This window comes from Exophiala aquamarina (genome assembly GCF_000709125.1).
Source record: "Exophiala aquamarina CBS 119918 chromosome Unknown aczIA-supercont1.24, whole genome shotgun sequence".
In the NCBI taxonomy this organism is placed as follows: Eukaryota; Fungi; Ascomycota; class Eurotiomycetes; order Chaetothyriales; family Herpotrichiellaceae; genus Exophiala; species Exophiala aquamarina.
Window position 1 is genome coordinate 102,486 of NW_013550564.1, and position 12,094 is coordinate 114,579.

The window sequence follows — 12,094 nt, forward strand, 5'->3', positions numbered from 1 at the left end:
ACCCACTCGCCCGGGGGAGCAGCGGTTTGACCTACCTACTACTGGGTTGAAGGCGTAGCAAGAGCTATAAAAAGAAGAATTCAATTATATACCAGTTATTGAGCAATTCGTATCATGCAATGATCAAAGTCAGACTTCTCTGTGATCGTGTATTCATGGTTTAGCGGGACTCTGTCCCATATGGAAAATCGAGATACGAGGCAAGGCGAGGCTGGGCTGGGCAAAGCTGCGCATCGCTAACTAGGACCAGGATTAATTGATTAGGAAGGATTCGGCCCTCTCCCTCTCCCTTTCCCATCTCCTTTTTGTCGCCGACGCACTTTGCATTCTTTTCGAGGAGAGGATCTATGGGAAGGTCACATCAATTCCAGAAATAAGTTGCCACCGTCGTCGCCGACGCCGTTGATGCAAGGTATACTCCGGTACAGTTATCGGGCGCGGCTTGCTGCATCAGCACCATGAATCCGTACAACACCAACAACACCAACCCTGGCTACAATTATTCGCAGCAGACGCCCGGTCCACCGCAGCCTCAATGGCAAGCACCTTCACGGAGAGGATGGGGCGATCCGAGAATACAGCAACAGCCAACGTCCCCTGTCTCTCCGTACGGCCAGACCTCATTAAATTCCTTTGGACCGCCTCTACCACCGCCTCCACCACCACCGCCTCCTCCTTCCACGCAGCAGTCTCAGTATGATACATCCGCATGGGGCGTCCGCTACAATCAAGGATTGGTACCCCAACCATATGAAGAGAAGCCTCCCCTTCCACCGCGGCCAGAGAGCGCAGCAGGCCGAATCAGCCCGCAGCCTGGTCACGGACACGGCCACGCTCACAACCAGTCTCTGAGCTCCTCTCACCAGCCGCCGACCTCCTCTACCACCACCACCCATCCTTCGACCCAGCAACCGCATTACGCAACCTCATGGGGAGATCCCTATCAAGCGAATCTGTCTCCTCAACAGTCCACCTTCCCTCCTCCTCCGCCCCCACGACCAGCTGAGTATCAGGCACAGGCGCAGGCACAGGCACAGGCACAGGCTCCAGTATCTGCACCACCACCACCACCAGTAGTGCAGCCTCTTTACAACCGGGTCAGCACTCCGCATCAAGAATACTCGCACCACCCTCCCTCTCATCAGTACGACCCTGCGCCCCAGCATCAATGGGGACCACCACAACCCGCAGGCCCTTCCTACTATCCCACAGCGCCGCCCGCGGCCCAGGTCTCCGCGACTGTGGATGCCCCGTTGGTCTCTCCGATAGAGGGAAGCAATGTCTACTGGGGTCATCAAGGACATGGGAGTACGGCCGGTCAGAAGGCGAACGATAAGCAAAATCAATCACAAGCCCTTAGTTTTGGTGGTCCTTCCGATTGGGAGCACTATGAGAGCAATCCTCCGTTAGAGACACCAACCAGCCCTCCAATTCCTGCTGTGACTGCATACTACCATGACCAACGTGTCCCATCGCCTGCCCCTACACCTGCCCCGCCAGCGGTATCTACGTCCCATACTCCATTGTCAATGACCGGGCGCCCTACGTCGCCAGTCGAGATCGGTCCTAACAGCCCTGTTACGCCACGGAAAGACTCTCGGGCACACCCACAAGGAAGTGCCGTTGCCGTTCAACCGCCTCAACCCGTTGAAGAGAGACCGTCTTCATCTGGCCACCCCTCAGTTCGCTCGGATAGCCTGAACATGAACGGCAATGGGAATATTGACAGTGTCATTCAAGCCTGGACTAGCCCTCTTAGGCCTAGCCATCCTCCAGAACAGACTGTCCGGCCGGAATCTCGTACCTCAGGTCGTGTGGCATCTCCAGAGCTCTCCCCTACCGCTAAAGTGGTCGACCCCTACGCCGACCTCGAGCCAGAATTCAAAGCTTCTTTGAAGAGATATGGCGCCATGCTGCGGAAGGAGTCGGGTGCCGAGTCCGATGAAGCCAAGTTTGACATTTTCCAAGCCTTCGTCAAGAAGGAACTTCGACTGAGGAGCTTGTTGTACGGTATCGAACTGCCCAATGAGACGAAGGATGCGGCCAAGGCCATTCCGGCGGAGACGGCCAGAGCGATTGAGAGTGTCAGGCAGGAGAAACCTGCAATTGAGCAGCCTCAACCCCCGGTTGCCGAGGCTGCGAGCAAACCTACACAAATTCCAGTGCCTCCTCCTACCGCCACCAAGCCAGTGGAAGATGTGCCTCAAACTTTCCAACCTGCTCGACCGTCAGCCCCGCCAGTTGTGACAAAGCCCGTGCTTGAAGCACGACGGCCGTCCAAAGATGAATCCTTCGTTATCCTGGATTCTGGAGGCAATGAGGATGGGGAATATAGTCCTGGTGGCCGTCCCAGGATGGTTAAGAAACCGCCGGTAACCACTGCCCCGCCCGCTACGGCTGTCGACACTTTTCCTCCTCGTGGTCAAAGCCTTCCGAAGAAGCCTGATACTGATGCACTGTCGCCGAGCATCAATGCCCCCATGGTTATTGATGATTATCGAACACCAGGACCTCCTTCCCCTGGGATTAATGCCCCTATCCTTGTCCTTCCAGAAATGGCACCTCCATCCGGTGCATCTGGGACATCGACGCCAGGCAACAAGCCTAGTAAACCAATCAAGTTCGAACCTGCTCGACCAGCTTATACGCCATTTCGCTACAGCGCTGCGACTCGGGAAGAGAAGCCAACACCTTTGCAGCCAGCAGATAAAGCTTATTCAACCTTGCGACATTCGGTAATAGATTCAGGTCGGTTGATGAAAGCGGACAATTTGATACCTCCTGCTCGGCCGAGTACAGCAAGTGGCAAGAGAGAGCATGAAGAAGCCTTCATCGGACTGATTCGACAACAGAGTATGGCTGTAAGGCAGAAAACGCCCGGTCCTGGGGGCATACCTGGGGCTATCCGACCCGGTGGTGCCGATGCTGCACGTCGCCCACCACCTCCTTCGATGAGAGTCGGAACACCAGCCAATGCCTCACCCAAAGACCCATTGAAGCAAGCTGTGATGGGTCTGAGGTCAATTCTACCGATCGAAGCTCCCCCGGCGACTCCAATCGAAGGTCCTGGACACCCCAAGCTGAAAATGGTCAAAGCAAAGGTTGACGATGTCCTTGATGAATTCGGATTCATTCATGCAAAGGTTGTTGAGTGGGATAAAACCAATCGGGTAGTCCGAAACGAGCAAGATGCTGAACGCCACGCTCGGCAAGTCGAGTCTGAAGCCCACATTGATGGGCTTTTCAATGATAATGAAATTGGCTATGCCGACATTGGTAATCTTGAGGCCGAGTTCAAGCTGTCAGAGGCTGAAAGGAGATTCCGGGAGAACCAAGAAGAGCTCGAGTCTTTCACAACACAAGTCTTCAATCCAGTCACTGAGAGGTTACAAAAGGAGATTGCTGAGTTAATGACGGCATACACGTTGGCAATTGACTTGCTCGACCTAGAAAGCGAGCCTGTCAGTCGTCTATTCAAGGGCAACAATGAAAAACCACGTATGTCTGATGTGATGAGTTGTGTTCTGGCCCTTTTCAACAAGATCGAAATCCGCCATCAGAAGGTCGCAGAAGCACAGGTGGAACGAGAGCGGCGACGCAAACATCTCGAGTTGACCGTCCTCTACACAAATGGTGACACAGCGGGTGTCAAGACTCTTGAGAAGGATTTCGCTGTCGCTGAGAAGCTTCAAGTCTTGCATGAGGCGCGCGGAAAGGACAATCGAGCTAATAAGCTGATGGACTCTTTCGACCGTGCCACCGTTCGCGGACTGGGCGATAATCAAACCTTCGTCGATGATCTTCTGACCAAATTGCAGGAACTGAACAAAGTCATCGCCAACGGAGCCGCCTCCCAGAATCCTGACAGCGGCGAAACCCTCTACGAAAGGGACGGGGCGCGCGATACACTCACGCTAGCCCAAGAGGTCGTCAATACGGTGATTACCGACTCACGACGTCTCCTGGCCCTCTCAAACGAAGCCGACGTGCTCCTCAATGAATCCGACTTCGGTGTCTCCGTGGCAGAGGCCCGCACCGCCAACGCCGACACAGCGACGTACGCCAAGCTCGAGTCCGAAAAAGCCAAAGAAGACGCCAAGCTCGTCCAAGAAATGAACACCCGCGTCAACAGCGTCAATAAGTCTCCGGCGGACGCGCTAGTGTTGATAAAGGACCTGATCGATGGGATTGGGAGTGATCCGGACCATAAGGATCGCATAAAGAAGGCCCTCGAGGCGGCGAAGCAGCGGAATTCTTAGAAAGGTTCAAGTTCTTCTGCTCGTTCAAGGGGATGGGATGGGACGGAGTGGATTTAACTTTTGTATGTACGGCGATCAATCTAGTTTTCTTCAGATGGGATATGGATCGGTATAGGTTTACGGTGTCGTTGATTGACGTATTGGTATGTTTTGAAACTTTGTGCTCTCGCGGCACCAGGATGAAACGGGCGAGCAAGCATGGAGGGATAAGGGTATGTATCACTCTGAACCCGGGAATAGAAAGAAGAGCTGGCAGCGGATGGCAGGACGGCAGGACGGCAGGACACTACTTTGCAAGGTGCGCCTTATCCAAGCGGATGGTTCATATTCATGTTCTTGTCATAATTATAGGATTCTCGTCACTATTATTATCATTGCAATGACTCTAGAATACTGCACTGTTTCCTTGTCCCATCCTCCTGAGGAAAACCCAACCAGTTTCTTACCTACTTTGCTACCGAGTACAAGGCACCGAGTGCGATCTGTCTCAGTATGACAAACCGAAGCGACCGGCAGCTCGTGTTTACGAGGATCTACAGTCAAACTACCTCTCTGACCTAATCAAAGACTCATAGGTAGGCTAGACGGTCCAGTCTAGTCGCGGACGCACCCCCATCGGCTTCAACATTCCAAATGGGCATGTCATCTTCAATTCGACATTCACGTAGTGAAAGAGCAGCGGGTAGTTCGCGTCCCGAAATGGAGATGTGCCTCTGTGGACCTTTTTGGCGATGTTAAGCTCCGCCGTTGTGCTGTGTGGTAGGCGGGGGTCGGGTAAGGGCTCTCTCTCTCTCTCTCTCTCTCTCTCTCTCTCTCTCTCTCTCTCTCTCTCTCTTCCGCGACGAACCATACTCCTTCCTCCCCTCTCCGCCTCGGATGCACAGGGGGATGACATCTAAGTAACTGCCTAGGGCGGACTTGTGTGCTATTTACATAGCTATAATTTCTCGGTCCATTCACGCCATCGATCAATCAACTGCTGCTCCAGCCGGCCAAGAAAGGTCCTGCGTGTGCTTCCCCAGAAGAATCGCAGCCGAGGGCGTATGTTGAGGGATTGAAGATTTGACATCCAGGAGGCTGGCTGTGAGTGAAGTCTGGGTTGGGGCCAGTTTGCCGTGCCAATCGTTCTTCGGACGAAGGACGAAGGCGTTCGCTGTGCGACAAGCAGAAAGACCTAAATGGTTTGGGCGGCAGGCCCACACAGATCCGCTCTGACAGGACAACTCTCCTCTTACAATTGATTGCATAAGCTACGCAACAATCGCGCGATCCGTCGATCGCACACCTGGGATACTTTATCAGAGCAAACCTGGGGTTGAATTTACATCGAGGAGCTTATACATATTAGCTGTTGACATCACCGTCAACACCAGCACACATCCTAGATCTTCGGGCGATTACTACACAAGTCATCCATCGCGAGGCCACTTCACCTTTTACGACATGGCCGATGAAGAGTTTGGTTCCCTGTGGGACAGCGTGCCATGGCAACAATGGGACGACTCGCCAGACTTATCGAGCCCGAAGAAGGCGGTCGGCTGGTACAAGCCGTCGGTGCCATACGTGCATGGAGGCCACGAGCTCCAGACTCTCGACGTCTGGCTTCCCTCCCCATCGTCGTCTCCATCATCGCCATCATCACCATCATCATCGGCACCTGCGGCAAAAGTGGAGCAGCACACGCCGGAGCAACTTCTCCTCTCTCGAAAGAACAACGGAGACAAATGGTGGATCGTCTACATCCACGGCGGCGCATGGTGCGACCCTGATATCCGCGCGGACTCGTTCGGCGCCACGTTGCACCATCTCCTCAAATTCCCGGATTCGCTTCGTGACATCGCGGGCGTCGTCTCGCTGAATTATACGCTCTCGCCTAGTCACCACCATGGCGGGGCAACGCCAAGTCGTTCCGGGAAACATCCTGATCATATCGTGGACGTGCTGTGCGGGCTGGCCTTCGTCCAGAAAGTTACCGGTTTCGCGGAGAATTACACCCTGGTGGGCCACAGCTGCGGCGCGACCTTGGCGTTTCAGGTGATGATGGACGTGGCGCGATGGTCGTCGGCTTCATCTCCTGAAGACCAGGCTGCCGCACACGTTCCGAAAGTCTGCAAACCTTGCGTGGTTATCGGCCTGGACGGGCTATACGACCTGCCAGGATTGATCAACGACCCGGGCGATAAGCACGCGGGTTTGATCCCGGCGTACGACGCCTTCACCAGATCTGCGTTTGGCGACGACGAAAATACATGGTATGATGTCAGTCCTGTATCTGTGAAGGACTGGGTGGAAGAATGGGGCCCGGAGAATGGCACCGTGGTGCTCGTGCAGAGTCAAGACGATACCTTGGTCCCTTATCGGCAGCTTGTGGGCATGCAGGCAGCGTTGAAATCTTCCATAGGTGCTTCTATCGGGGTCGTCGAGTTATCTGCCTCAGGCGACCACGATGAGCTGTGGCAGACTGGTGACCAGATAGCGGGGATTATCGCCGAGGTCTTGAAGCGACGCGGCCGATTGGATCAGTGGTGAGAATTTTGAAGAAGCCCCAATAGAAAGGCCAATATTTGTTCTCCCAATTCGATTCTCTTCAACCGAGATCCCAAAGCGTGTCGTTGTCAAAAGCAAAGTTCTCCGAGATCTGCATGGCGAAATTGTCCCAGCCGAACATGCCGAAATCAAAGCCGCCGCCGCCATCGACGGGGAGCTGCGACGCGTCAAACAGCTGGAACGGCTGAGGAGGAGAATCACTGTCGCCCAGCGGTCCGACGTCTTCCGCCGCGAGCGTACTGGACGCCGCATCTGCCAGTTCCCTGGACAGCGCCTGCGGCGAGAACGTCGACTGGTGCGGACCCGAGCTGCCGCCGCCACCGTTGGAGTTCATGTTCATGTCGAGCTTCAGGATCTGATTGACGTATTTGTTTTGAGACCTGCGCTTCTCGCGCGCGAGGTGTTGCCGGTGGCGTTGGATGGCGTCGGCGAACCCCGTGAGGATCTCGTGGTAATGTTCTGCTTGTGGGCTGTGGTCGGAGAGTTTCTTCAAGACTTCGCGGGCGCCGTTGAAGGACTCGTCCATTTCAAATTTCGGCTCCGCTTGCGCGAACATGGAGAAGCCGATCACGAGGCCGGCCGCGAACATCCATGCTCTGTGAAAGTGGAGGAGAAACATGTGTTAGTTGGCCTAGAGCAGAAAACGTATTAAATTCGAGGGAGGGAGGGACATAGGGGTATGCTTACTTCATAAGAGGCATGGCGTTTAGGAAGAGTCCGGATTGAAGTGCTTCGTGGCAAATCTGCGCCATGTACACCGCTGAATCTAGACATGCCTCCGCCATGTTGACGATCTCGGCCTGCTCTCTGGCCGTCGTGGGCGTATCTGGAATCTCGGCAGCACTGCCAGGAAGGTTCGCCATCAGATGAGAGATCAGGAAAGGGCGAGTAACGAGCATGACGGCGAAGTAGTAGACACAAGCAACATGGATATTGCCGATGACTCGCTCTTGGTCTAAAACCGTCAATGGAGTTGCGGATTCCTTGGTGAATCGTTTGATATTGTTGGGAAGACTGGAACTCCAGTCTCTCAACCGTTTTAGAGTCTGGTCCGCGAATGGTAGATCCACGGTGTTGTCGGCCTCGAGGTTTTGCATGATCTCCGCGATGAGGGAGCAAGCTCCGAAGCTGGCGTTGAGCGCCATGTCCCGTGGAGTACCCATGTGAGTATGGAGGTTACTGAACGAGGTGTTGTCGATTCGCATCACCGGTGTCGACAAAGGTCTTCCGAGAATCGAACTGACCAGGACGTCGAGAATACGAAGGCTTTTTAATGTGCGTAACCTGTTTTAGCATGTTAGCAAGAGCAGGGCGTCGCGACTTAACTCCGTCTTACCTGATACTCTGTACCTGGGTTGGGAAATGACGATACTGGTCGGTGACATGGAGACCTAGTGCTGAAGCTGCCTTCGAGGCTACTCCAAGGTACATAAAGGCAGCGTTCCTACGGCAAGCGCCTAGCATATAGAAGGCCATAAGGAGAAAGCAGCGCACCATATCGAGACAAGGATCTTCGAGCATTCCTGCAAGGGCAGCTTTCTGCGCCCTAGTGAAGCATCTCACAGCATATCTGAGGTCGGTAGGACTTGCAGCGCGACACTGGCCACCAATGGCGACGATTAGATCGAAAGCAATGACAGCAAATCCCTGGCTGTGGTCATTGGGCGTGCTGATTGTCGAGAGATACGTTCCAGTCTCTTCTCGTGAGTAAAGGTCGAGGAGGCCACTGGTCTAGACAATATATCAGGATTAGAGGACAAGGAGAAGGCGCAAGCTAAGGGTATCACATCCATCACTCAGGACGTAGGAGGCAATATCATGACAGGTGTCATGTCGGGGGCTGGACTCATGGTAACCAGGAGAAAGACCACTTACAGCAGCAAAGTAGGTCTCCACCAAGGCCCGCTTGCAAGCATCGGTTTCGTTGAAAGTACTCGAGCCATCCTCAGGGCTATTGATCTCAAGCATGAGATGTCTGCGAGCATTTTCGGTGAAGACAGACGGGCCCATCTGTTGTCTGATGGTATGACGCAGAAACTGCAAGAAAGAAAGTGAAGCAGTCTTGCCGATATACACTGATAAGAGTTATTTTGAGAAATCCTCTCTGGACGAGTAGGTGGCAAATGTACGTACCTTGCTCTCCTTTGGAGCTCAATAGCAGTCGGTCTCTAGTGATTCGTTGGGGGAAGCTAGTAGTTTCAAGTAAACCACTTGGACCCTGGTCGGCAAAGCTATCTGGGATATCATATTGAGGAGTCTGATTCTGATTCTGATTCTGATTCTGATTCTGGGCGTGATTGTGGTTGTAGTTCTGGGTATGGTCGACTTCTGGCTGACTCGAGTGAGAATGACTGGATGGTGGAGCAGTCGAGGTGACCGATTGTCGATGAATACTGTTTGAAGCACGGCGTCGAGGGGTGCGGTTAGTGTAGACAGTGTCCTCATATGTACAGGCCGAAGCATTGTTGCGCCTGGTGCAATGGGCACAAGGTAATTGAGCATCGCATCTCTTCTTGGAGAATTTGCAAGGCAGGCAGGCTTTGGCTGCCCGTTGCCTGTCCTCAGGGCGGACCTTTGGTCGAGGCATTTCCTGCGAAGAGCCTGGTCATGTATCAAGTCCGAACGAAACTGAGTTTGAATGCGGTTAGGGAGGTGGGAATGGCAACCTAATGTGAAGGTGCTGTAAGTTGTGGATTGTCCTCATACGCGCGCAATGAAGATCAGTGAGTTGGTTCAGTTGATGGAGTTTGCTGGGATGAAAGACGTGAACAACTGATAAGGACTCAGGCGCCTGAACCAACACCAACGCCGAGTGCCAGACTTGACCTTTTGCGTCCTGATAAGGGCCGTCTAATTATCATCTGTCAGATCCCCACCTTTACCTGGAGCAACGGCCATTCCGTCTCTCGGTACGGAAACAGATAATTAGGCCTAGCTGAGCCTAACCCTCCTTACGATAGATCCTCAGTTAATAGTCATCAACCAAGCAACGCCGGAGGGGTGCACGCTTACCCCAGACTCTTGTTAGCCGCGGATGATGTCAGGTTCTCGATCCGGGGACACCTGCACATCCATGTCATCCGGGAGGCTGAGGTATTAGGTAGACGATGCAGGTCAAAACCACTAATGGATGAGATATATAGCATGCAAGTGACCGTGAAGGAATTTCCGGTCCACAATTAGCCTGACAGGGCGCCTGCCATGAATACTACTGGCCCTGGAACATTCTAGCCAGTAAAACGTCTATAGTACACAGCCTTGCACGATCCGACAATAACACGTATCATACCCTCCATGCCTGTGGTGATTTCATAAAAGGTAATGTAAGAGTTTAACTTCACGCACTCGAATCCTTGTACTCGCCCAATTTAAACAGCTTCTTCGCATTATCCTTACCAATCTTCCTCCGGTCAACGTCGTTGATCTCAGCCTTGTCGAACCAGTCACACGCATCATGAAAGTTCTCAAACGGATAGTCAATCGAGAACAATATCCGATCGGCTCCCACCTCAGTGAGACAGTAGTGCAAGGTGGGCGTTGAGAAGTGCCCACTCGTGGTGATCCAGATGTTCTGGGCAAAGTACTCGCGAATGGTCTTTTTGCAGGTCTCTTTCAATCCTAGAGGTTTCTGTAAAAGAGACACGTTAGCATTCGGAAGATTATAGACCTTGTCAACCAAAAAAAGTTCCGATATTTACCTTTACATCCTCAAACCAGTGATTTATCCGCCACAGGTCGAAAGGAAGATGTTCACCAAGATGGCCAATGACGATCTGAAGCTTTGGGTGACGGTCAAAGACTCCATTCGTGACCATGCCGAGGAGATGCAGACTGACGCCCTGTGCGAAACTGAGAGGTGGTCCGACCAACCATTTCCGCTGAGCCCAGAGCTTGTCGTGGATCGTTCCTGTCGGGTTGCGCGGGTGCAGGTAGAATGGAACATCTAGCTCCGTCACCGTCGACCAGAACAAGTCCCATTCAGGCTGGTCGTAGAAGATCATATCGTCCCCGTCGGCGCCGGCTCGTTGCGTGTCGTTGACGAGTGCTCCTTTGAACCCGTATTCTTTGACTACTCGCCGTAGCTCGTTCGCGGCTTGGTTGGGGTCGTGCATCGAAAGTGTCCTAATCGCCTGCGAGTAAGCAGGCGTTCCAAGATTGACTCCAGACCATGCTTTCACCCGCTCTCTCAAGGAAAGGGAGACAGGGAGAAAGAAACCTACGCAAGTGCACCAAATCTATCCGGATGTGACTTAATAGCAGTAGCAACATAATCATTGACCTCGGTCGCCAGTGCCTCAGCCTCTTCCTTGTTCCAGACATCCTGGACACCAGGGGCGGTATATGACAACAGTTGAAAGCCAACGCCATACTTGTCCATATACTTTATCCGCGTCTCGGTGATGTCGTTGATCTCAGCGGCATGTTTATCGGGGTCGACGGCGAACAGTCCTGCCCACCATCTCGTCCTTTCCGCAAACCGTGGTAGTGCGAAGGCCTCTTCTAATGCGATCTTGCCGAGCATCGTGACTGATGGAGATGATGAGGCCTGTTGCAGTTGTTGTCTGGTACTATTAGATTGCCTCTAAGACAAAGATATGATATAACAGCTCGATGTTGCTTTCCCGGAGAGGTCTGTTTAGCGCTGGCTTGGAAGATCCAAATGAATATGGAAATGGAAGACACTTTTATTCGATTCCGGGATTGTGTTCTTTAAAAAAAAAAGCGTGGATCTCCGACTGTTGAAGTACAGATTAAAGACCGACCAGACTCGCGGACAGTGATGAAAGAAAGGACCGCAACTCCCCCACCGCGCATCACCGACCTCGTACCGATGCAACCGGCGCAAAGCACCCGGTCACCTATCCTGCGTCCAACCATTTGATCTGATTTAATGGACCAAGAGGGGTCTGAGTGTCGAGCGTGACTGAGGAGAAATTCCGGGGAGAGGGGCCTACCCGACACGTAATTCTGGACAGTGACAGATATCTGTATGCCTTCAAGCCACCTCACAGAGTGTTTGTTATTGGCCACTGTTTCGTAGTTCGAGGTAGCGGAGGTACCTAGCCGCAAGTGCACGGGCCGCGGTTTACAGTCGCTGATCGTCGGGTTGGGATTGAAACGCATCGGGAAAGAGATATACCACTACCATGGGACGATTGCACATCGTACAATCATGCTTGGACAACTGGTGGGTATATCGGCACAAAGCAGAAAAGCCGCCTGAGGAGCAGGTTGATTGTATTCGCGACTCGGCATGCCTACTCGTAGAACTGGACAGATTGAAGTGC

General features: G+C 53.1%; 4 protein-coding genes across 4 annotated transcripts; 2 read left to right on the top strand and 2 right to left on the bottom strand.

The window, feature by feature from the left end:
- Positions 1-458: 458 nt before the first annotated feature.
- Positions 459-4,259, top strand: A1O9_12531 (uncharacterized protein; the record flags this gene model as incomplete). The annotated part of the gene is made up of 1 exon (XM_013398518.1): positions 459-4,259. The coding sequence occupies one exon, from the start codon at positions 459-461 to the stop codon at positions 4,257-4,259; it is 3,801 nt and encodes a 1,266-aa protein (XP_013253972.1).
- A 1,443-nt stretch (positions 4,260-5,702) lies between these two features.
- On the top strand, positions 5,703-6,788 carry A1O9_12532 (uncharacterized protein; the record flags this gene model as incomplete). Its single annotated transcript, XM_013398519.1, has 1 exon — positions 5,703-6,788. The coding sequence occupies one exon, from the start codon at positions 5,703-5,705 to the stop codon at positions 6,786-6,788; it is 1,086 nt and encodes a 361-aa protein (XP_013253973.1).
- A 58-nt stretch (positions 6,789-6,846) lies between these two features.
- On the bottom strand, positions 6,847-9,393 carry A1O9_12533 (uncharacterized protein; the record flags this gene model as incomplete). The annotated part of the gene is made up of 5 exons (XM_013398520.1): positions 6,847-7,402; positions 7,494-8,090; positions 8,143-8,537; positions 8,682-8,881; positions 8,940-9,393. The coding sequence occupies 5 exons, from the start codon at positions 9,391-9,393 to the stop codon at positions 6,847-6,849; spliced, it is 2,202 nt and encodes a 733-aa protein (XP_013253974.1).
- Positions 9,394-10,143: 750 nt separating this feature from the next.
- A1O9_12534 (2,3-dihydroxybenzoate decarboxylase) lies at positions 10,144-11,328 on the bottom strand (the record flags this gene model as incomplete). Its single annotated transcript, XM_013398521.1, has 3 exons — positions 10,144-10,434; positions 10,505-10,928; positions 11,027-11,328. 3 exons carry the CDS (start codon positions 11,326-11,328, stop codon positions 10,144-10,146), a joined length of 1,017 nt encoding a protein of 338 aa, XP_013253975.1.
- Positions 11,329-12,094: the final 766 nt, after the last annotated feature.